Source organism: Ctenopharyngodon idella, chromosome 1, assembly GCF_019924925.1.
Source record: "Ctenopharyngodon idella isolate HZGC_01 chromosome 1, HZGC01, whole genome shotgun sequence".
NCBI lineage: Eukaryota > Metazoa > Chordata > Actinopteri > Cypriniformes > Xenocyprididae > Ctenopharyngodon > Ctenopharyngodon idella.
In genome coordinates, this window is record NC_067220.1 from 43,568,335 (window position 1) to 43,591,811 (window position 23,477).

General features: G+C 35.2%; 1 protein-coding gene and 1 long non-coding RNA gene across 10 annotated transcripts in view; one reads left to right on the forward strand and one right to left on the reverse strand.

The window, feature by feature from the left end:
* The window catches only part of LOC127515132 (uncharacterized), a 45,897-nt gene that overhangs the window by 17,067 nt on the left and 5,353 nt on the right, over positions 1-23,477 (forward strand). The gene's annotated exons all lie outside the window — the stretch shown is intronic.
* Positions 192-21,198, reverse strand: LOC127513741 (CD209 antigen-like). Of its 9 annotated transcripts, XM_051896001.1 has the most exons (10): positions 13,943-15,114; positions 13,731-13,840; positions 13,341-13,444; positions 12,610-13,244; positions 6,815-8,239; positions 6,180-6,725; positions 5,988-6,097; positions 4,892-4,995; positions 4,641-4,765; positions 192-583 (listed from the first exon to the last, which is right to left on the reverse strand). In XM_051896001.1, exons 5-10 carry the CDS (start codon positions 6,954-6,956, stop codon positions 525-527), a joined length of 1,086 nt encoding a protein of 361 aa, XP_051751961.1. In that variant the 5' UTR covers positions 6,957-8,239; positions 12,610-13,244; positions 13,341-13,444; positions 13,731-13,840; positions 13,943-15,114; the 3' UTR covers positions 192-524. The 9 variants fall into 9 exon arrangements, with proteins under 9 accessions (XP_051751961.1, XP_051751806.1, XP_051751877.1 ...); XM_051895846.1 differs by lacking the exon at positions 12,610-13,244 and having other exon boundaries at positions 13,341-13,442; XM_051895917.1 differs by lacking the exon at positions 12,610-13,244 and having other exon boundaries at positions 13,913-15,114.

Sequence of the window (23,477 nt, forward strand, 5' to 3'; positions counted from 1 at the left end):
TAAAAATCATACTAACATTATAAAACAATAAAACAACACAGTTCATGACCCCTTTAAACAAGTGGGTGACAACAGGATATTAACATATGCATTTACTCAGTGTATATATAGGGGTCAGTGTTCTGCCATTTATTCATTAAGATGGTATGAATAAATATAACAGCCTCACCATATGAGAAACTGGATGTGAGTTTATTAAAGAATAATGTAATTTATTGTATAATGGCTATTTCACATTTCCCTTCTAACAAATTTCATCTGAACATCCACATTTTGTACATTACAGACAATTATAAAACAAAATTATGATAATTTATATATACAGTAAAATCAGCTGACAGTGACATCAATCAGGAATGATGTGATTACAAAAACAATGATTCCATAAAATAATACATAAAAGTGAACGTTATCAAATATCACAACAATTAGGGTTGGAACAAATCTTAGTCTCACAAATCCCTTTTTTTTCACGTGTGAGCATGGCAGATCGTTCCAGTTGTTCAGGACGGGAATTTCAGGCATCAGTTCAATACAGTCCTCACTTCCACCTTGGTTATTTGGTTCACCACTGAGCCAAAACCTGAATAATATGTATCAAATTTCCAATTATTAGGATCCCATATTTAAATTATAACAGCCTCAAAGTTTTATTCAGCAACTAAGCAATAAGAATAGTTTACATTTATTAATTTGGCAGAAACTAACAAATGAGAAACATCACAAGCAAGAGCCAAGAGCCAGCAGTACTCACATTACCACAACAGCAAGTTTCAAGAGTACGCTAAAAGGTACAGAAGTGAGCAGAAGTGAAAGAGCAGAAAATGTGTAATATTTATAGGAGGTGCATTTGTATTTGCAGTTCAAGTTAAGTGGCTGCAGAACAGGTGTGTCTTCAGCTGTGGTGGCCTCACTTTAAAAGAGAGAAAGAGAGAAGCAAAACTCAAAAACAAAGCACAAATAAAGTGTTTCAGCATGTACCCTTGATTCAGCTTTGAATTATCGACCAGTTCTCAATGTCAGGCAAACCAATCCACACTCTATCCTTTACTAATGAAGTTACGAACCTCTGTGTGTGAATAAAAACAGAAATAAGTGTGATTGCCCATTTCTTAAACACAAAATCAGAAGCAGTGCCTCCTAAGATACAATGATGAGAAATAAAAGAAAATGAGAAAATAAAAGTGTGGTGTGACTGTGATGGGGAACAGCAAAATACAAGTAAATAATCACACCGTTGAGTTTATTGTCGTTGCTATTATTTTTCGAAGTTGTAAATAAAACAAAAATTATTGGAGTATGTTTTCAAGAAGATACTATTTCATTTCTTTTACTTCAAAATTTCATTTTTAATTCAGTGTGTTACATGCCATTTTTTTGTAATTGTTTGTGAAATGTTTTAGCAATTTCTAACTTTTTTTTTTTTTTTTTTTCATTGTAAAGGGGCACATTTATTGTGATTTGCTGATTTCATTTGGTTAAAACCCTGTTCAGTGTTCAGTCTGAATGAGTGAATCAGTAAAATCAACTGGTCTAAATATCTCACTCAGTCAGACATCACCCCTTTTATTCAAGTGTATTCAAATATGTTCATTCACAAGAGAATTGCCGTAAACTAGATCTATTTCCCAATGAACTCACCTGCTTCTCTTCAGTGTTTATTATGACTAGATCAACTCCTCAATCCCTGCACTACTGCCTGCTGTCAGACCAACTCACTGGATATGAACAAACTTACCATTTCCTTTCAATAAATACAGTACAAACAAGTTTATTTATTATTTGTGTTATAAAGTGCAACTATAAATATAAATCCATTTGAACAAACCCTGTTGAGATAACTTCCTTAGTTCATTCTCCAACTCCAGCCTCATCTAGCTAACAGATAACATTTTATAAAAATAACATTTTGTTATAAGAACGTTCTCTAAATATTCAGTGGTGGTTCCGGGAACGTAAAAAATGTCCAGTTTTCTTGACGTTAGAGGAATGTTTTTAATGTTCCTCAAACGTTCTTTCAACTTAATTTTGATCTAAAATTCAACATTATAGGAACATAAAAATGTTCAGTTTCCTTAATGTTAGTAGAATGTTATTTAAAGGTTAGTATGATGTTCCTGAAACGTTCTTTCAACTTAATTTTGATTTAAAATTCAACATTCTAGGAACGTTGATTTGTAACATTCCAAGAACATGAAAATGTTCAGTTTCCTTAATGTTAGTAGAATGTTATTTAAAGGTTAGTATGATGTTCCTGAAACATTCTTTCAATCATTCAAACACCTGCTGTGAACAAACACTGAAAGAAAGAGAAATAAGGACACAAACTACAACTTTCTTCAGCCACAGCCTTAGATGAACTGAAGATAAAAGACATTAAATCTCTGAAGATCTGATTAAACAATTCCACAAACAGCATTACCAGCTTCACTTATTACTAACCAGACTGACTTTATTTCTGTCACACGTCTACAGAAGTTCTTATTGAGAATTAACAGAAAGTGGACTTTAACAAATGAAAAATGCCTTAAGTAAGTTCTATTACCTGTTCGTGATCAGTCAATAGCCACGTGTGGTGTCCAAGTTTGTAAATAAAGACTAAATGACAGCTTGTGTTTCATTCTTTAATACAAACATCTGTTGTTGGGGTTTTTCTTTTTTCTACATTCTTTCATATAAAACATTTCTTCTGTTTTTCTTACACATCATTTCCAACAAGCTATCTCTGTTATAATTTTTCTTTTATAAACAGATATCACTTATGACAGCTGTACTTCATAAACAGCTAACATCTTTTCACTGTTTACACACAAACATGTTATCAAACATGTCTCTTCCTCCAATATATCACTTTTCACAGTTTTTTTTTCATAAACAGTTATCTCTCATAACTCTTTTCCACTGTTTTCACATAAACAAGTTATCAAACATGTCTCTTCCTCCAATATATCTCTTATGACAGCTGTCCTTCATAAACAGCTATCTCTTGTTTTTCTCTATAAGTCAAACATCTGTTTTTTTTTTTTCTTTATCTTCAAATCACAGTTGTGTTGTCATTATTATTGCTTATAAATCACTTATTTCAATAAATGTTTTTTCTTCTTAAATCTCAGTTGTGTTGTCATTATTACACAGCAAAATCCCCAGTGTTAAATTAACACCCAAAGTGTACATATGAGTCCATCTTGCCGGGTGTTAAAAAGTAACTCTGAAGCAGTGTTAAAGTTAATGAGATAATTGATTGATGATTGAGTTATGATTGACAATCAGTAGTGACACCTGATGTTAATAAGCAGAATCACTGAAGAAACAACAAGAGAAAAAGAGAGAAACACGACAACTACAACTGACTTCCAGCCATTAAACCAGTGGTCTCAAACTCAATTCCTGGAGGGCCACAGCTCTGCACAGTTTTGCTCCAACCCTAATCAAACACACCTGATCCAGTTAATCAAAGTCTTCAGGATTACTAGAAATGTCCAAGCAGGTGTGAGTTGGAGCTGGTTGGAGCTAAACTGTGCAGAGCTGTGGCCCTGCTTCAGAGTTACTTTTTAACACCCGGCAAGATGGACTCATATGTACACTTTGAGTGTTAATTTAACACTGGGGATTTTGCTGTGTATTCTTTATAAGCAGAAGAGGTACAAGTAGCATAGAAAAGTTGCATTTCCTAATGAAGCAGGGTGTGGCTGATATCAACAATTCACGAGATGGACGTATGCGCATTACTTCAAGTTTGTCAGATAATCACTTTATACCTCTACCATACTTTTAACAGACTTGGATAGTTTGTGATTCTGTCTGTCATTCTTGCATTGTCTTGAGCCTTCACTTTGCCAATTATAAGCTATATTGTAGTAATCTATAATGTATTACAGTTTGGAAGTAACTTGCACAACACTGGACGTTTCTGTAAAAATCACTAAATGTTACTAAAAATCTAATTTTATCACTTCAGAAATATCAAATTATAATATAATCAAAGACATCGTCCCTCTGATAAACAGCATATTGTCAGCAGCTCTTCGTGATGTGTCTATCACACTAAATATCTGGCAGAGTGTTGGGCTCATAAATATTAATGACGTCTGCGTTCAGCGACTTGATTTGGTGATAGTTGAGTGCTAGCCAATGGCACTGCGGAGTGCTTAATAGTTCTGCCCACTGCCCTCTGTTCTGAAAGCATGTGAAGGCAGCATAAATCTCAAATTATTCCCAGGTAAGTATGCATATTTTTCTCTTTGGATAGCACAATAAAAAAAGAGGACAGGATCCAGAAATTGAAGCAATGATTTCATAAAAAGATAAAATCATAAAAAGCAGATAATTCACAGGAAATCTGTTTTAGAAACCATTTCTAAGGATGCCTTCAGTTATTACTGCAGTGAGAAATCTAGAAAATCAAGAAACTACTTTTTTATATACTGGAAGATACATAAAATAAAAAAATAAAAAAAATAAGATACATAAAAATTGAAACCAGTGAATCAGTTATAATAATTGTAAGACATTAGCTTTGCTGACAAGAACCTTTACCAAGAATGAAAATCACAATATAAATATTAAGGTGAAACAAGTATTTTTAGAATCAAATTATTATTAAAAAGTGTGAAAATTAAAGAATGAATTCTAAATCTCACAAACGCTTTTTCTCATCGCTGAGCATGGGATGTCATTCCAGTTGTTCAGGACAGTTTTTCCAGGATTCAGTTCAATACAGTCTTCCTTTCCACCTGCATCATTCGGCTCATTTTCTTCCCAAAACCTGAATAACATACAATCAGATTCAGTTCCTGAAGAGCTAAAAATATTTACTCACTCATACAAGTATAAGAAAAATTAATTTAAAAACAAACACACAGTGGCTGTATGGGAGTGTTTTAGCACATACCCTTGTTTCAGTGGTGAATTATCCACCCATTTCATGTTGCCCTCGTTCTCAATGTCAGACAAACCAATCCACACAATCTCTTTGGTGAATGAAGATATGCACCTCTGTGTGTGAGTAAATACAGGAATAAGTGTGATTCCTCTTTCTCTCCTTTATCGCACACACACACACACACACACACACACACACACACACACACACACACACACACACACACACACACACACACACACACACACACACACACACACACACACACACACACACACACACACACACACTTAGCTATCTACAACCCGAATTCCTGAAAAGTTGGGACGTTTTTTAAATTTGAATAAAATGAAAACTAAAAGACTTTCAAATCACATGATCCAATATTTTATTCACAATAGAACATAGATAACATAACAAATGTTTAAACAAAGAAATTTTACACTTTTATCCACTAAATGAGCTAATTTCAAATTTAATGCCTGCTACAGGTCTCAAAAAAGTTGGCACGGGGGCAACAAATGGCTGAAAAAGCAAGACATTTTTGAAAAGATTCAGCCGGGAGAACATCTAGCAACTAATTAAGTTAATTGATATCAGGTATGTAACATGATTAGCTATAAAAGGGATGTCTTAGAGAGGCAAAGTCTCAGAAGTAAAGATGGGCATAGACGCTCCAATCTGTGAAAGAGTGCGTAAAAAGATTGTGGAAAACAATGTTCCTCAATGTCAAATTGCAAAGGTTTTGTAAATCTCATCATCTACAGTGCATAACATCATAAAGTTGATCCAACTAAACTTTAAGTTCAAACAACATTAAATTTGTCAAGGTAAACATACTTAATATTCTACGTAAATACAGCTTAACTGAGTCAGTGCAAGAAAAGATAACTCAAAAAGTTCAGTTAGTGTATTTTTTTTTTTTTTTTTTTTTACAGTGTAGGAGAAACCTAAAACTCCCTCAAAAGTTGAACACATTCCATGCAAACTTGAGACGTGTGTGTGAATTTTGGGTTTATTACTTATTAGCTGTTAGTATGACAAACTATATTTAGAGAAATTCTCAGAATTTCTTGGCACTGGTTCTGTTTGCCAGTAAACTTACTTGCTTCTCTTCAGTGTTGATAATGACCAGATCACCACCACGATCCCTGCAGTACTTCCTGCTGTCAGACCAGCTCTTCTCCTCATTGGACGCGACAAGACAGCCAATTGCTTTCAATAAACAAACAAATACAATTAGGCTATTTTTTATTATTTGTAAAGTGCTTTTATGTACAATTCAATATTTGCAAACCTTGCTCAGATAACTTCCTTAGTTCAGTCTCTAACTCCAGTTTCTTCTGATTTAAAGAGTTGAAACTGCTCTGTAACTGGCTTTTCTCAGCAGTGAGATCATTGACTCTGGTCTCCAGCTCCAGTTTCTTCTGATTCGAAGAGTCAAAACTTTGTTGCAACAGGCTTTTCTCTGCAGTAAGATCTTTGACCCTGCTCTCCGACAGGTTTTTCTCAGCAGTAAGATCACTGACTCTGATATCCAGTTCCAGTTTCTTCTGACTCAAAGAGTCAAAATTTCTCTGTAACTGGCTTTTCTCAGCAATGAGATCTTTGACTCTGGTCTCCAGCTCCAGTTTCTTTTGACTCAAAGAGTTGAAACTGTTCTGTAACTGGTCCATTTCAGTTTGATATCTTGAACTGGTCTGTAACATGTGCGTAGCTTGTGTCTCTCTCTCTGCCGTGAGCTTGATTTGCAGTACTATAATGGTGGCCACAAGGAGAATACACATGAGGCCAAAGCATACTGTGCTCAACACAACACACTTACTTCGCCCTGTTAAACCTCCTGCCAAATAGGAAAAAATCAAGAACATATGCTATGAACAAATGACTATTATTATAGTGTATAAACATTACTGACATCACATGTCTTACTTTGGTTTTGAGCTCTTGCTTCAGTCTGGCTGAGTTTTTGGTCCTTATTAGCATAAATATCTTCATCTCTGCCCAGTCCCTGCTCATTGCCCTTGCTGCAGGTCTCGCGGTCAACATTTTTATAAATGCCCTCCAGTTCCATTTTGACTTCTGCGTCTCTTCAGTTGAGCTGTGGACTTTAGGAGGATGAGTGCAGGATGTAATATAGAGAACCTCCCCTAGAATTGACATATCGCTGACACACAAGAATTTAAACTTTGATGCACTGTACATCTTCATTAAAAATTTTTTAAAAAATGTGAACAATGTCAAACATGTTGGGTGCAGGGACTCCCCCCCCCTTAATTTCACTGAAACTACATTCCAGGGTCCAAACTCAACTGTAAATTAAGAAATTAACATAAATATGCCAACATATTCATAAATATTTCTATAAATTGTATTATTAACTGGATACTTTTTAATATATAATAATATAAAGTTGATTTTAGAGCTGTTTTGTCTTGCATAGTGACAAACAGCACAGCTCATTGTGTAACTTTCTTCAAATACTGGTGAATATTAGTAAAATATTTCTTGCCTTCAGATTTTACTCACAAAATGACTACAAACAGAACTAACACATTATTTATCTTTTATATAATACACTCTTTTGTTTTAAAAACTGCAAAGAGAATCATTAAAATGAACTTGTTGCAGCACAAGGTCCATTCTGAACTTTCTATTGAGTACAATTTGTGCTCAGTGTCACTATAGGTGATGAACTTCAGTCTGATGTGCTGTGTTAAACACAAATACACATTTCCCTCTAAAGAAACTTACTTTCATTTCATTTTACTTTGAGATCCTGCTGAGCTTGAATTATTGGAAAATTGCACTTACACAACACAAGGTTCATCAGGCAACATAAGGTTACTCTAAAGTAAAGATTATAATATAATTTTGCATCGCGACATAAATCAGTTTTGGGACAGTGAATAAGGGAATGGTCAGAACAGATGATCTTTCTAGACTTCTTTTATTATGGAAATATGCTATGCTATGTGAAGAATAGCAGTTGTAAGTAAAGAAAGGCAGTGTAAGTAAATCATGCTGGTTTACATAATTTATTCACTGAGTAACAGGATAGCTGATAAAAAAAAAAAAAAATAAAAAATCTGAGCAACAGTCAAAATTAACTCATGTTTAACATACATTTAAAGTTGAAAATTAATCTATTCTGATTTTCCTGATTTATAATATTTAATTATGTCTTCAAAAGCAGTAGTCTGGCATTAGGGCCGTTTTGACGGATTAGCCGCAGCCGAAGCGCAGATCCTGCTGGAGACTCAACATGCCGTTGTATTTTTCTTTGAGCTCATCACTTATCTTGCTCTGCTCCAAGCTGGGCCAACCCATGTCCTCTCACCCAGAGCATACTGACCTCTGAAGAGGAATCAGATGAAATACATGTTAAAGAAGGTTTTACACATACTTTCGCAGGTTGTGCTTAAGGTTAACACAGTGGTGTAGTCTAGTTTTTTGTAGTGAGTATACTGTGATTTTTCCCTCCCAACCTCATACTCACACGTCCCAGAGCAACACCCCATAAGCACCACCACACTTGCTAATGCATATAGTATGTATCTGATCTAGGCTACATGTAATTGAGAGCATTCTGAAAGACTGCTTATGCTTATGTGTCTTATCAACATGTCAGTTTATTATAAGCAACACAAGACTTTAACATCCAATGACATTTACAGCTGAAGAGACTGGACTGATTTTCTACTGTTTAGTGTCAATCACCATCTAACTCAGCCACTTAAGATCTATACATTTAGCCTTAGATGTTATATGAATATGGTCTCTGGATCATAGGTTTTATCAGCTGGCAAGTTTCAATGCACATTTAAGAGTGCAAGTTGCAACTATTATTACAAAATGCTGGGTTAAAAACAACCCAAGTTGGGTTGAAATTGGACAAACCCAGTAATTGGGTTATTTTAACCCAGCAGTTGGGTTAAATGTTTGCCCAACGTGCTGGGTAGTTTTATTTAACCCAACCACTGTGTAAAAATGGCTGTATTGCTTGCTTAAAATGAACCCAAAATATGTTGGAAATGAACATTTATTAATATTAAATATAATAATTAAACAATAAACATTTATTAAATTGTTTATTAATAAATTATCACCTTTTGATTATTATTGTTGCTTCTAGTAATTATGTGTCTGATTTTTAATTTCCATCCTATTTTGGGTTCATTTTGGCCAGCCACAGTCATTTTTAAAAAATAGTTGAGTAAAATAAAACTTCCCAGCAGGTTGGGCAAACGTTTAACCCAAGTGCTGGGTTTGTCCATTTTCAACCCAACTTGGGTTGTTTTTAACCCAGCATTTTTTAGAGTGTAACAATAATGGAAAGATGAGGATTAACAGCATGTCACAATATCACCCCGTTTGGATTTTGTTTTCTGTTTTGCACCATTTCCTGCCAGTCTGTCATCATAGTTATGCATTTCAATTCACTAACTTGAAATTCGATTCAATATCAGTTATTTTGGATATACTGTATATCAGGTACAGTACATGGCAAATTTTCTCAAGAAAAAAAATCTCTCAACTAATACTGTAAAATATACATGGGAATCAGTTGGTACTACATTAATATTTAAGGTTAGAATGAACTGATTTGCATACAAACTTAAACTACACTTAAGAAAATTTTTGTAATAATAAAGTTATAATAGGCCTACTAACTAATTATTTCTACTCCAATTCGTTTTTTGAAATATAAACATTTAAATGGTGGCTGTCAACTTGACAGATTTATTCAAACATGCATTATATAGGCTATTGAAGAACACTATAAAAAATATAATTGATTTGTAATATGGTGCATATATTTAGCTAAATGCTCGTCTCTAGAGTTCATTTTTCTAGCTGACTAACGAGTTTATGTTCACTGTTTGTTCTGAGGTAACGTTAGCCTAAATGTGACATTACGTGACATTGTTTACAAGCTATTTTATTAACGTCTTTCCGCGGTTGAAACACTGATTACACGAATACACGAGACATGATACGGATTTCGTTAAGTTGTACTGTATCTTTTAACATACCTTCAGAAGTTCATTCATGTTTATTTCACGCTGTAACTGGTATTAAAGCAGAGGAGAGGATCAGTTCACTTGCGCTTCAAGCTGCCACTTCTCTTGAACTGATGAGGCGCTATAGCGGTCACGACACATTAAAGAGCGCCGAAATGGTATTTAGGTTTTTTTTTTTTTTATTTCGTAGTAAAATGGGCAGAATTTGAAATATGAGACTTTGTTTCATGTCAAAAGCAACAAACAACAAATCTTATTGTGATTTATTGGATGGTTACGTATCCTCGCGCTTTTTTAAGTGGGTATACGGAAATTCTTAACCTTTCCTAGTGGGTATACGGCGTATACCTGCATATCACGTAGACTACACCACTGGGTTAACATTCATCACAGGAGATGATTCCTCAAGTTCGACATTGAAACATTCGATGTTGTCAATAGCATTTTAGTTGTTTAGTTGGCAAACATATTTTGCACTGAACTGTTATATTTGTGCCCTTTTCTAATTTCCGGATGAAATGATTTTTAAATTTCCTGCACTGGAACACATTTTTATCACTCTCCAGGGTGGCAACTTTCAGACAGGCCCAGGTGAAAAAAAAGTACATTTCTACAATGTACTTAAAGTGCTCTATTTTCGTGGACTAATTTTGTACTTAACATACTAAAAATTCTTTAGTACTTCATAAGATAATCTTAAGAACATCTATACCCAGATAGCAACATTGTGTCGGCCCAGATCCGGCCCACATCTGGCACATGTGGCATGATGATCTGGCCCACATGCTGCAATGAATTACGGTCCTTGTATGGGCCGTTTCTGTTTGCCAGATCTGAGCCACAAGCAGGCCATAGCAATGCCATATGTCAGCCAAGAACAAAGAAATAAACCTAAACTGAATCTTATCTGAGCCACAAAATCTGTGTATATTAAGTATAGAGTTATCTCAGACTTAATAAGCCTGTTATCAAGCAGAATCACTGAAGGAAAGGAGAGAACAGAAAAAGAGTCGAGCAGAAACACAAGAACTACAACTGACTTCAGCCACAGCCTTAGATGAAATCAACTGAAGATGAAAGACATTAAATCTCTCAAGATCTCAACGGAGGATGATTAAACAACTCCACAAACAGCATTACCAGCTTCACTTATTACTAACCAGACTGACTTTCTTTATGTTAGACATCTACAAAAGTTGTTATTGAGAATTAACAGGGATTTAACTCTGTTTCAATTGAAGTCACCATAATGGTGATTAGTTGTTCCATTAGTTGGGCTCTTAACTCTTACAGCATGCTTGTCTTTTCTGGCTGCTGTGACAGTGTGTTTGTTAAACACATTTGCAGTAGCAAAGGACGCTAAAGCAAAATAACATCAGGTGATGATGGTTGCTTGTTTTGTTGTCATCATGAAATGGCCTGATGTCATTTGAATCTAACAATTGTGTTGTGCTATTAATACATTTGCATTATATATTTGCATTATATTATATATTGCATTGTAACCCTGCGTTACTACAGCATGAGTTCCTGCAGCAATCAGTTAGAAGATTTTAACAGACAAGAGCACTAAAAGTTAATCTTTGATAACACACAGACATCAATAATCAGCGTATGAATCCCAACAATGGTGACAATCAAAAGTGCCATGCTGCAATGCATGCTGGGTGTTTTGTACTATGCTGGTACCCAGCATGCAGACCACTTTTGATTGTCACCATTGTTGAGATTCATACGCTGATTCTTGATGTCTGTGTTATCATAGATTAACTTTTAGTGCTCATGTCTGTTCAAATCTTATGATTGCTGCAGGAACTCATGCTGTAAAAATACACAGGGCTTATAATGTAAATGTATTAATAGAACAACACAAATGTTAGATTCAAATAACATCAGACCATTTTATGATGACCACAAAACAATCAACAGACAACCATCATCATCTGATGTTGTTTTGCTTCAGCTTCCTTTGTTACTGCAAACGTGTTTAACAGACACACTGTCACAGCAGCCAGAAAAGACAAAGGTATAATAAGAGTGAAGAGCCCAACTATTGGAACCACTATTCACCATTATGGTGACTTCAAATTAAAAAGAGTTAAACCCCTGTTAATTCTCAATAACAACTTTTATAGATATCTAACATAAAGAAAGTCAGTCTGGTTAGTAATAAGTGAAGCTGGTAATGCTGTTTGTGGAGTTGTTTAATCCTCCTCTGTTGAGATCTTGAGATATTTAATGTCTTTTATCTTCAGTTGATTTCATCTAAGGCTGTGGCTGAATTCAGTTGTAGTTCTTGTGTTTCTGCTCATCTCTTTTCTGTTCTCTTCTTTCCTTCAGTGATTCTGCTTTTAAACAGGCTTATTAAGGCTCAGATGATTCCGTACTTAATATATACAGGTTTTGTGGCTCAGATAAGGTCCAGTTCTGGTTTATTTCTTTGCTCTTGGCTGACATGTGGCATTGCTGTGGCCTGTTTGTGGCCCAGATCTGGCAAACAGAAGCGGCCCACACAAGGACCGTAATTCATTGCAGCATGTAGGCCAGATCATCATGCCACACGTGCCAGATGTGGGCCGACACAATGTTGCTATCTGGGTATTTGCTGTCATTTTATTTCCCAACTATGATGACTTCTGCTTCTGAGAACCCCAGAAATGTGAAAAGGGTTCGTAGCCTGCTGAGCTCACTGAGACAACTAACCTCTGATAAACCTGCTCTCTGCTGCGCCCTGCTGGACTGAAGGAAATCTCTCCAAAGTGCATCAAAGCAGACACAAGAATGAAATATGAAATAAAAATATGGGTTTACAATGTTAATAATGTAAAAGTAAAAGTGACCATTTAATTTAAAGGGAACCAATTCAACTGCAAACACTCACAGTTTCAGTATCAGAATAACAGTGTGAATCAGGGAAACTTTAGACTTCTGTCATTTACTGTGATTGTCTAGTATTTCAGAAAAATATGAGAAATAGAACATTGTCCATTATTTAATTTTGCAGTAAGGGAAAAAATACTTAATCTTGTCTTCTAAAAAAAATACATCTTTATAGCTACTCTTTGTTTTGAAAATTACATAAAAATTGTAATCCTAAAGTTTGTTATTTTATGAAATGCTTAGAAATGATGACTACTAATCAACTAATGAAGCTGGAAGACATGAGTCAAAACTATCATGAAGATGAAGGAACAGATGTTAATTTTCACAAACACATTTTTTCATCGCTGAGCATGGGATGTCATTCCAGTTGTTCAGGACGGGTTTTGCAGGATTCAGTTCAATACAGTCCTCATTTCCACCAGCATCATTCGGCTCATTTTTTTTTTTCCCAAAATCTGATTAACATACAATCAGGTTCAGTTGAACAGCTCTAAAAGTAATTACTCACTAGAACAGAGTGTGTGGATTTCTGTGAGTGTTTTGTCACTTACCCTTGTTTCAGTGGTGAATTATCCACCCATTTCATGTTGCCCTCGTTCTCAAAGTCAGACAAACCAATCCACACAAACTCTTTGACTAAAGAAGATATGAACCTCTGCGTGTAAATATATAAAACACAAAAAAGTGAGAATCATAAGTACATTTGCAGTTTTCATCTGGTAGTTGACTGTCAGAAGGCAAGAACAGTTATAAGAAAAAAAAAAAATGTTTGTTACATTATTGTAGCATTTATTTTTCAAGCAGTGTTAAAACGTGAGACTTTGGTGTGACTGTTACTTTTAATTTCTGTGTGGATGTTTGCATTTGTGACCAAATCTATTTCAGTATGTTCGTTCACAACAGAATTGCCTTGAACTGCTTCTGTTAGCCACTGAACTCACCTGCTTCTCTTCAGTGTTGATAATGACCAGATCAGCTCCTTGATCCCTGCAGTACTGCCTGCTGTCAAACCAGCTCTTCTCCTCACTCGATATGGAAAAGCTGCCTTTGCCTTTTCAATAAACATAAAAAATTATATTGTGTTGAACATTTCTGGCATTGAGCTGAAATGTGGTATTCTGACCTCACACATGAGCTGCTTCTCATTTCTTACATTATGTATCCTTGTTTGCTTTCCTTTGCTTTTCTTCCTTTCCTTGTGTCGCAGCTCCTGGGAAACGACGTCTTGTGACACTTGAGACTTTACCTAGAAAATATTCAAAGCCTCAGAGTATCGACAGCAACGCCATCTGTTGGTTCATTAAATTTACAACAGCCATTAAAGCCTGAAAAAAAGTACCAAAGTGAACTAAAATGTCTGTTGATAAAAAGGGAGACCTCACAGAACTACTTTTACAATTCAAAACAGTTTCTTAAGTCTCTACTTGGTTTTTAATTTGAGCCAAAATAACTTTTTATTATTATTATTTTATTATTCAAAAATGTTTTGCAGGTGCACAGACGTGAACAAATCAGGCTTCAGTATTCTGAGAAAAACTGAGTTTTCCCCAGGGAACAGGGCGAATCAGGGTAAGTTAGCTAGGTATATTTATTGTAAGGTTAGAGAAAACTAATTTTGCCAGTAGTTCAAACTATGAAAAAGAACCCACAAGTAACTTCAGGGCCAGGCCAAGCCAAAATAATAAACAAAAAGTGAACTACCTTAACCCAGCAACAATATATCCTATCAGGAACAAAAGATAAGTGAAAATTCAAAGACTTCCATAACTCCTAAATTAAAACTAAGTCAAAAAATAAATGGCATTCATAATTCAAAGGCTGTTGCTCTTCCGTTCCTCTTTTAAAAGACGCTCATGCTCCCTGTCAACCACTGTGCGCTAGCATCACGTCCAATTAGGGTGGTGACCTATGAGAAATGGGAAAAAAGAGAGAACAAAAGGGAGAGACAGAGAAACACACATACATATGCACCGGCACCAATACAGCTTTGGGTGTAACAGTATACGTATTGGGCGTTTCTTCCTTACAAAAATAAAACAATACAATACTACATAATGAAATTACAAAAAAAATAAATAAATAAATAAACAAATAAATAAAAATAACAAAATCTAATGTTAAAAAGTCAAGGGTCAAGAGCCCAAGTAAAGCAAACACTCATCTCTACGATGGTGGCTTAAAAATTGTGATTTTCTCCTTTGGTGATTCTGCTTGTTATCATCAGGTGTCTTCAATAATGGTCAATCATCACTCAATTTATCACTTAATTATCTCATTAACTTTAACACTGCTTCAGTGGGTGGAATAAAAAATATGGCAGGACTTTTACTTTCTGACCCCTGGACTTTACACCTTTGCGATTAATCTACCGATTACTGGACCGATTAATTGACTAATCATCGATTATTATACTGGTTAATCAGTATGCTTTGTTCGATTATTCCACTAGCAATTGGTTAAAATACTGAGTTATACTTTAACTAATAATTAAAACAAGGTAATAACTTCAGCTTTTGAAAGTGTATTTTTAATGAATTTGTTAAAAATACTGTTAAAATGACGTACTGTGTTTTTATTATGTCTGGGAATTGTAATAACTTTTTAATAAGAGTAAAAATATGAATATGTAATATTGTGCAAAAAATTCTGAAAAACGCTCCTCTCTAGATTTCTTCTTTTTTTTTTTTTTTTTTTTTTTTTACTAACTATCGAGTTTACGGTCACTGAATGGCTTTCCTGAGGTAAATGTAACATTTTGTGACATATTTGTTTGCAAGCTGTTTTATTGCAGTCTTTCTGCGGTTGAAACTCTGATTAAGTGATTGCATTAGAGCTGGATTCATTTCAGTAAATTGTACTGTATCTTTCAACATACTTTTTAATATTCATTCATGTTTATTTCATGCTGTAATAGCAGAAAAGAGGAAGAGATAATAGGTTCACGTGCCGCTTGACCTGAGGCGCTACAGCGATCTGTCACTCCACATTAAAGAGCGCCAAAACCACATGTATTGTTTGAATCCCGTAGTAAAATTGACAGAATTTAAAAGTTAAGACTTTGTTTCATATCAAAAGTAGCCTGATCTGTCTTATCTGTCGGCGCGCTGTCTAAATGGACGTGTGGCAAACAGTGAGTTTTAATGAGAGTCGATGGCACTGCATGACAGCATTTTTTGTAGTTATGCTAAATGTTATGTTTTATGCTATGTTAAACTCCCACATTTTACGGGTTCGACTTCGTTTGCATTATGCACTCCGAAGCACCGTGTCTTCTTCTTGTGGATCCGATCCGGGAGTGCTGCATTACAGTATTGCGCTACAGTGCCCCACTGGTCAAACCGCGTTATTGCAGGCCCTTCACATAGATCATATGAGATCAAAAAACTATTTGACAACAAAAATATTTGTCGACAATTTCTTATTGTCGAAGTTGTCGATAATGTCGACTAATCGTTTCAGCCCTAGTGCTAAAAATAACTGTTAAGGGGTCAGGATTAATAGGAATTCTATAGATATTACTATAGGACTCGAAAATCTCTCTCCAGAATTCCTCCAGCCATGGACACAACCAAAACATGTGAGCTGTTGTGGCGGGTGAATGTGAGCACCTATTACATGGCACCTATTACGCTAGTTTTGAGTTAGTAAAATGAAGTCTGTGGAGTCTCTTAAATTGGACTTAGTGTAGACCATGTCTAGCACAGGGAGATGAAGAGTTTACCTGACATAGATCATCCACCCATTCTCTCTGTGTAAAGTCTATGCCCAAATCACACTGCCAGGCCTTTCAAATACCATCTAAATTGTGTGGATTTTATATATACATGAAATAAGCCCGTTGCTGTTTCGATTTAAATCAAGCAGCGTTTCAATGGGTGAGGAAGGGGGAAGCCCTGGAAAGGAGTTAAATACTTCTGATTTGCTCAAATCTGAAAAAAGGGGATCTAGGCAAAGCAAAACAACATTCAAGCTCTTCAAAAGAGTAAAAAGAGCCTGATACCATTCTCTTGCTAAATAAGGAATGCAGAATCCACATAGGGCAGAGGAAACAGGAACAGTTGTAAACAATAGGGCCCAAAATAGAGGCTGCCTGCAAACAAAAATGCTTCTTAAACTGAAACCAAATTTTTAGAGTACGTGCAACTACTCACAGTAAATTTCCCACTGTTAAAATTAACACCGCTCAGTGTTCATATGGGAACCACCAGTAGTGCGTTAAAGTAACACTGAAGCAGTGTTAAGGTGATGATACACGGGGCAACTTTTTGAGCAATGTTGCCGGGCAATGTTGCTGTCAACGGGCAACCTGATGAGACACAGGGCAACTAATTAGGCCAACGGACAGTTGGCAGCAACTAATCAGAGAGAAGCAAATCTATTGCCAATCCAGTAAATACTTTATTATAAACACTTGTTAGGCACTTTATTTCAACTTTTCAAATATTTTCTTCATTTTAATTAAAAATAAATGCTTTTCCGATCTGATTTGTGATAGGAAAAGGGAGAAGAGCGAGTTCGGCAAAAGGTGGATTCGAACCAAAAGCAACAAAAGCAACATTCATGCGCCATATGCCCTACAACCTACGCTACTGCAGACGTTAAACAAGCCCCTTCTATTTAGTATCTAACTGAAAACATTCGATGGCTTACTTACAGCTTACACGCATTACATTGGACAGTTGTTGGTATTTTAAGCATTATATGAGGTAAATTGCCTGTTTTTGGTTGATACATGACAACTTACTAGCGTAAAAAGATATAAGTTCATGCTCCTTTTCTCCGCTCCACTGCTGCTGAGAGGCCGCCATCTTGTTTGAATTTTTTCTGAAATCTCCGAACCGGTCACGTGATCGGCTGCTAACATTCTGATTGGAGGATCTCAAAAAATTGCCCATGACCGATCTAACGAATCCAGATATAAATTTGTTGCTCATTCTCAGTGGGAAAGTGCCCAAGCAACGTTGCTCTGCAACATTGCCCGGCAACATTGCTCAAAAAGTTGCCCCGTGTATCATCACCTTTAGAGTTAATTAGATACTTAAGTGATTAATTGAGTGATAATTGTTCAAATATTGAAGACACCTGATGATAACGAGCAGAATCACTGAAGGAACATAAGAACTATGTAATGTTTTGACTCTCAGCCACAGCCTTAGATATCAACTGAAAAAAACATAAAATCTCTCTCATTAGAAACCAGACTGGCTTTATTTCTGTCACTCGTCTACAGTTCATTTTGAGAATTAACAGAGGTTTAGAGGTTTATTGAAAATGCTTGGTCGCCATTATGGTGATCAACGTTTCCTTTAGTTAGGCAGTTTGACTCTTTACTTTTTATGTCAGTTTGTGTTTTTTTGTAACTTATTAAAATAGTTAGGACCACAAATAAATTTTGATAACTTGAAATTAAAGCCCGAAGAACGGGCTTTATATGCATCGTTTACATAATGAAAATATATTTCCATATATTTATGATCAATATATTAAATCGTTTAAATATACTGAAAGAAGTATATGAAATAATATATTACGTTAATATATTACAATATATTGAATAATACATAAGGAATTGCTGCTTTTCATATATTGAAAAAATGTGACAATATATTTACACTGTAAAATGTAATTTGTTGAGTGTACTTAGAAAACATGAGGGAAATGATTACCTTACATTTCTCAAGAATGTTTTACTCAAACTTGTATGTTAATACAAAGATATACAAATGAAAAAAAGTAATAAATTCAGCCATCAACACAAACTCTTGTGTAACAGTTGAGACTTACTTAGACATCAACACTCATCATTCAAACCTCAACAATGGTGACAGTAAAAAAAAAAAAAAAAAAAAAAAAAAAAAACATAAATAGTAAAAGAATTCAGCAGCATAATTTATTCATGCTGAAATGCATGCTGGGAGCCATAAATGAGTTTTGTATGCTGCCATGAAGCATGTCACCATTGTTGTGGTTCATATGCTGATTGTTGAAGTTTGTGAGTGTATAAATATTCACAACACACTTTTTTTTTTTTTCTTTCTTTTAGAAACTTTATTTTCCAAAAATGTGAAGCACTCTTCAGTGATTACATAAAAAATGTTTTGGTAATAATGGTTATTGACCATTTTATTATATTTACGTTACATTGACCATTTAAAGAGAAAGCAGTTAAAAAAAAAAAAGACACAATATCAACATAATACAGTCTAAGGCACTTTAGACTTCTGTAATTTACTGGCTCATTATAACAGCTAGAATTATAGGACATATTGTCATAGAGCTGCTTTTGATGGAGCAAGACATGAACACATCAGAGGTTTGGTGTCCCAGATTACCCAGTTCACCCCGCTGATGTTAAGTTTATTAGTTTATTGAGTTTATTAAAGCAATATCTATATATACAAATATTTTGACATTTTACATTTTCATTTTATGAATTTCCATTTGCACTTTTTTATGTTATAGAAAATTATATAATTAAATTGATAACATAAAAGCAGTTTAAATAAAGTAGGGGAGACCTCATTCAGAATTTGTCACAATAAGATTAATTCCATAAAATAATACAATTAAAAACATGACAATACCCTATTCCGAACCCTATTTCTCACAAATCCCCTTTCTCTTCTCAGAGCATGGGAGATCATTCCAGTTATGGATGGTGTCTAAAGGCATCAGTTCGACACAGTCCTCATCTCCACCTGCATTATTTGGCTGTTCATACCAAAACCTGAATAACATGGCAAGAGTAAACTTAGAACTGAAGCAAGAGCAAAAGTAATAGAGAGCAGTGTTGTGTTTTGCTAAAAAAAATCTTTGGTTTTGGTGTTTGTTGTTGTGTCTTCAGTTGTTTTTTAGAGGTTGTGATAGTCTCATGTTTAAGATACATTCGCAGTGATTTTCTGTAAGTGTTTTGTCACTTACCCTTGTTTCAGTGTTGAATTATCCACCCATATCATGTTGCCCTCATTTGCAATCTTAGACAAACCAATCCACACTCTCTCCTTGATGAATGAATATATGGACCTCTGTGTGTGAATAAAAACAGGAATAAGTGTGATCCCCTTATTTCTCCTTGAACACATAAACACATTCACACAAACTCACCTGCTTCTCTTCAGTGTTGATAATGACCAGATCACCACCATGATCCCTGCAGTACTGCCTGCTCTCAGACCAGCTCTTTGACTCATTGGATTTGAACAAACAAACAGGACCAGACAGATTTCCTAACAGAAACTACCTTTTAACAAACTCTATGTATAAAGAAAAGAAAGGTATGAAAAATAATCTACTTAAAAACATATTTGTACTGACCTCGTTTAGATTTGTCCTTCTCTAGTTCTTTACTCAAAGATGTGACTTTGCTTTCTAACTCCTGTTTCTTCTTATTCAAAGCACCAACACTTCCCTGTAACTGGCTTTTCTCAGCAGTGAGATCATTGACTCTGGTCTCCAGCTCCAGTTTCTTCTGCCTCAGAGAGTTGAAACTGTTCTGTAACTGGCTTTTCTCATCAGTGAGATCTTTGACTCTGGTCTCCAGCTCCAGATTCGTCTGACTCAAAGAGTTTGAACTGTCCTGTAACTGGCTTTTCTCAGCAGTGAGATCTTTGGCACTGGTCTGCGGTTCCCGTTTCTTCTGACTTAAAGAGTTTGAACTGTTCTTCATTTGGTCTTTTTCATTCATTAGTTCAGTGTTTTCGTCCTGTAAGCTGTTGATGGTCTGATTGAACTCTTCAACTGTGTTCTTGTAACTCTTGAACAGAGATTCTCTCTCTGCTGTGATGGAGATGTGCTTCACTATGATGAAGACCAGCAGAAGAACACAAATGAGCCCGAGACACACTGTCATCAACACCAAACACCTACTTCCTCCTGACAAACAGAGAGAAAACACACAAATATCAATTAATAACCATTCACATATTATTCACCCTTTAATCAACCTTTCTAAATATTTGTCTTTAGATAATTTCATAATGATAAATATCTGTAATTGGTGGTAAAATATGCAAACAAGAACATATGCTTATAAATTAAATAGAAAATTAATACATTTAATATAAGCGCAGAAACACTGACACATTGAAGCAATGACTGAATTTTATGTAACAGTTTTCAGTTTTTCAAACATTATTGCGCAATTACCAACTCTGTCTCAACTTTAGAATAAATTTCTGCTTACTGCACACTCGAGCTTTTCCTTCATCCTGGCAGAGAGGTTCAGTTGTGCCTCCAGTAACTGTGTTTAAAGTATACCTGCCTGATTTCATTATTTGTTTTGCAGCCTTGCAATACAGTAGCCTATGTGTTCACAAATGAGCTGTGATCTGTACTGGGTTTCCTGCTAAGACAGAACTGGAAATCAAACATTGTGCTATAAAACAATAAAACTCACTAATCTGGAGAAGACCTCAAAGAAAGAGCATAAGGACCGCCTTGTCCAGACTTCTCTCCTCGCCCATCTATGAACCGCCCTCTCCTGAGGGAGATCCTTTCCCCCTGACTCAAGTCACTGAAAGCTCACTAACAATGTTGATATAAAACATTTGATGTATCTTGTGAATCTATTGTTTTTTCCTGTTCATGTTTGGTATCATTTAATTGTCTCAGTGTGATTGGTAAAATGGTCTCAATTTCACCAGATATTCACCATATATTACGTGAAAGCTTTAAAAAAAATTGGGAGAATTCTGTTCTCCTTTTTGGGTGGTCCTTCAAGATATCTGATAATCATTGCTCCTCTCCCCCGAAACCAGGTTCAACCCTTTGGGGCATGAGAGTTGGTCCAACAAATCCAAAAAAATAATTGTGTAACATATATTTACAACTCTTTTGTTCTGGTCTGGGTATTTAAGGGAAACTGGTAGAACAGTCTTTGGGCTCAGACTTTCTGGTTCAGCTGGGACTCAAACCAGAGACCTTCTTGCTGTGAGGAGACGGTGTTTCCCACTGAGACACTTGAGCTGCTCTTAGACACAAATATAATATACACATAGAATAATTATTAAAAAAAAAAAAAGTGTGATTTACAGATTCTAAGTTGTCTATAGGTGTGAACGCGTGTTTTACTGTCTATGGAGGGATCTGTGGCTGAGTTTTTTTGTTGTTGTTTTTTTTAACCTTGTGTGGAGGTTTCATGAACATCTGTATCAGACGTTCAGAAGATGTCAAGAAAAAACATCCTAAAAGCTTTCATTCTGGCTCCTCAGTGGACGTCTTTTCAACATGGACATAACTTTGCTTAGAAGGTATCATGCATTTAAAAGTGAAATGCCCAGCAAACAACACTTGTTCACACAAATAATACTTCATAAGAGTACATACTGCAGTGATGCTGAGGCTCGTACTGTTACATCACTGATAAACATTTGGACTCATATTTGGTAATATACATGATATTATGTCCTATATTTGTTACCGTGATTGTGCTTTTTTTATAAGGCAAAATCAGCCGTTGCGCCATTTTTTACACTGTATCTACTCTGTGTGAGGTTATATACCCCGGATGCATCAAAGCAAGTATGCAAATCATTTACAAACCACTTTAATGCTGTCTTTTGTCTGTTATTAAAACAGACATGTTGATCAGCTTTATGAATTCAGAAATGTTTTCTGAAAACACCTGCAATTGCTGATAAAGAAGCAACTCAACAAAAGTCAAGGGTCAAGAGCTCATGAGAACCCCATGATGGTGACCTCAAACAAAACATTTTCAATAGATCATCAACATCTAAACCTCTGTTAATTCTCAATAAGAGCTTCTGTAGACGTGTGACAGAAATAAAGTCAGTCTGGTTAGTAATAAGTGAAGCTGGTAATGCTGTTTGTGGAGTTATTTAATCAGATCTTCAGAGATTTAATGTCTTTTATCTTCAGTTCATCTAAAGATGTGGCTGAAGAAAGTTCTAGTTTGTGTTCTTATTTCTCTTTCTTTCAGTGTTTGTTCACAGCAGGTGTTTGAATGATTGAAAGAATATTTCAGGAACATCATACTAACCTTTAAGTAACATTCTATTAACATTAAGGAAACTGGACATTTTATGTTCCTAGAATGTTGAATTTTAAATCAAAATTAAGTTGAAAGAACATTTGAGGAACATTATACCTTATAAAAACGTTCCTCTAACGCCAAGAAAACTGGACTTTTTTTACGTTCCCAAGAACCAACACTGAATATTTAGAAAACGTTCTTATAACAAAATTCTGTTAATATATGTATTTGTAAATATATATATATATATATATATATATATATGTTAGTCAACATTTGAAGTGGATCAAAAAATTCTTCAACGTTGTCCTAAGAAGAACCTTCTTCTTAGGACAACTTTGATGAAATGTTTTGATCCACTTCAAATGTTATATATATATATATATATATATATATATATATGTATTATTTGCAAATCTCATTTTGCTTATTTGTATATTTGATTATTTTTTGTGAATCTCTTTACATTTATTTGTTAATCTCAATCTATTTATTTGGAATAATTCTGACTCCCATACTTGATCAGTTGGGATCTGCATCTCGAGCAGATGAGGTCACTTGGAGGGAGGTGTGACCAGGCCTGCTGAACACGCTCCGCTTTCTTGACTCCACCCCATGTCAAAACAATGCCATGAAGTGAAACGCACAGAAAAGTGAAGCGCAAAGTGAAATCAGTATCGGGAACTCACACATGACT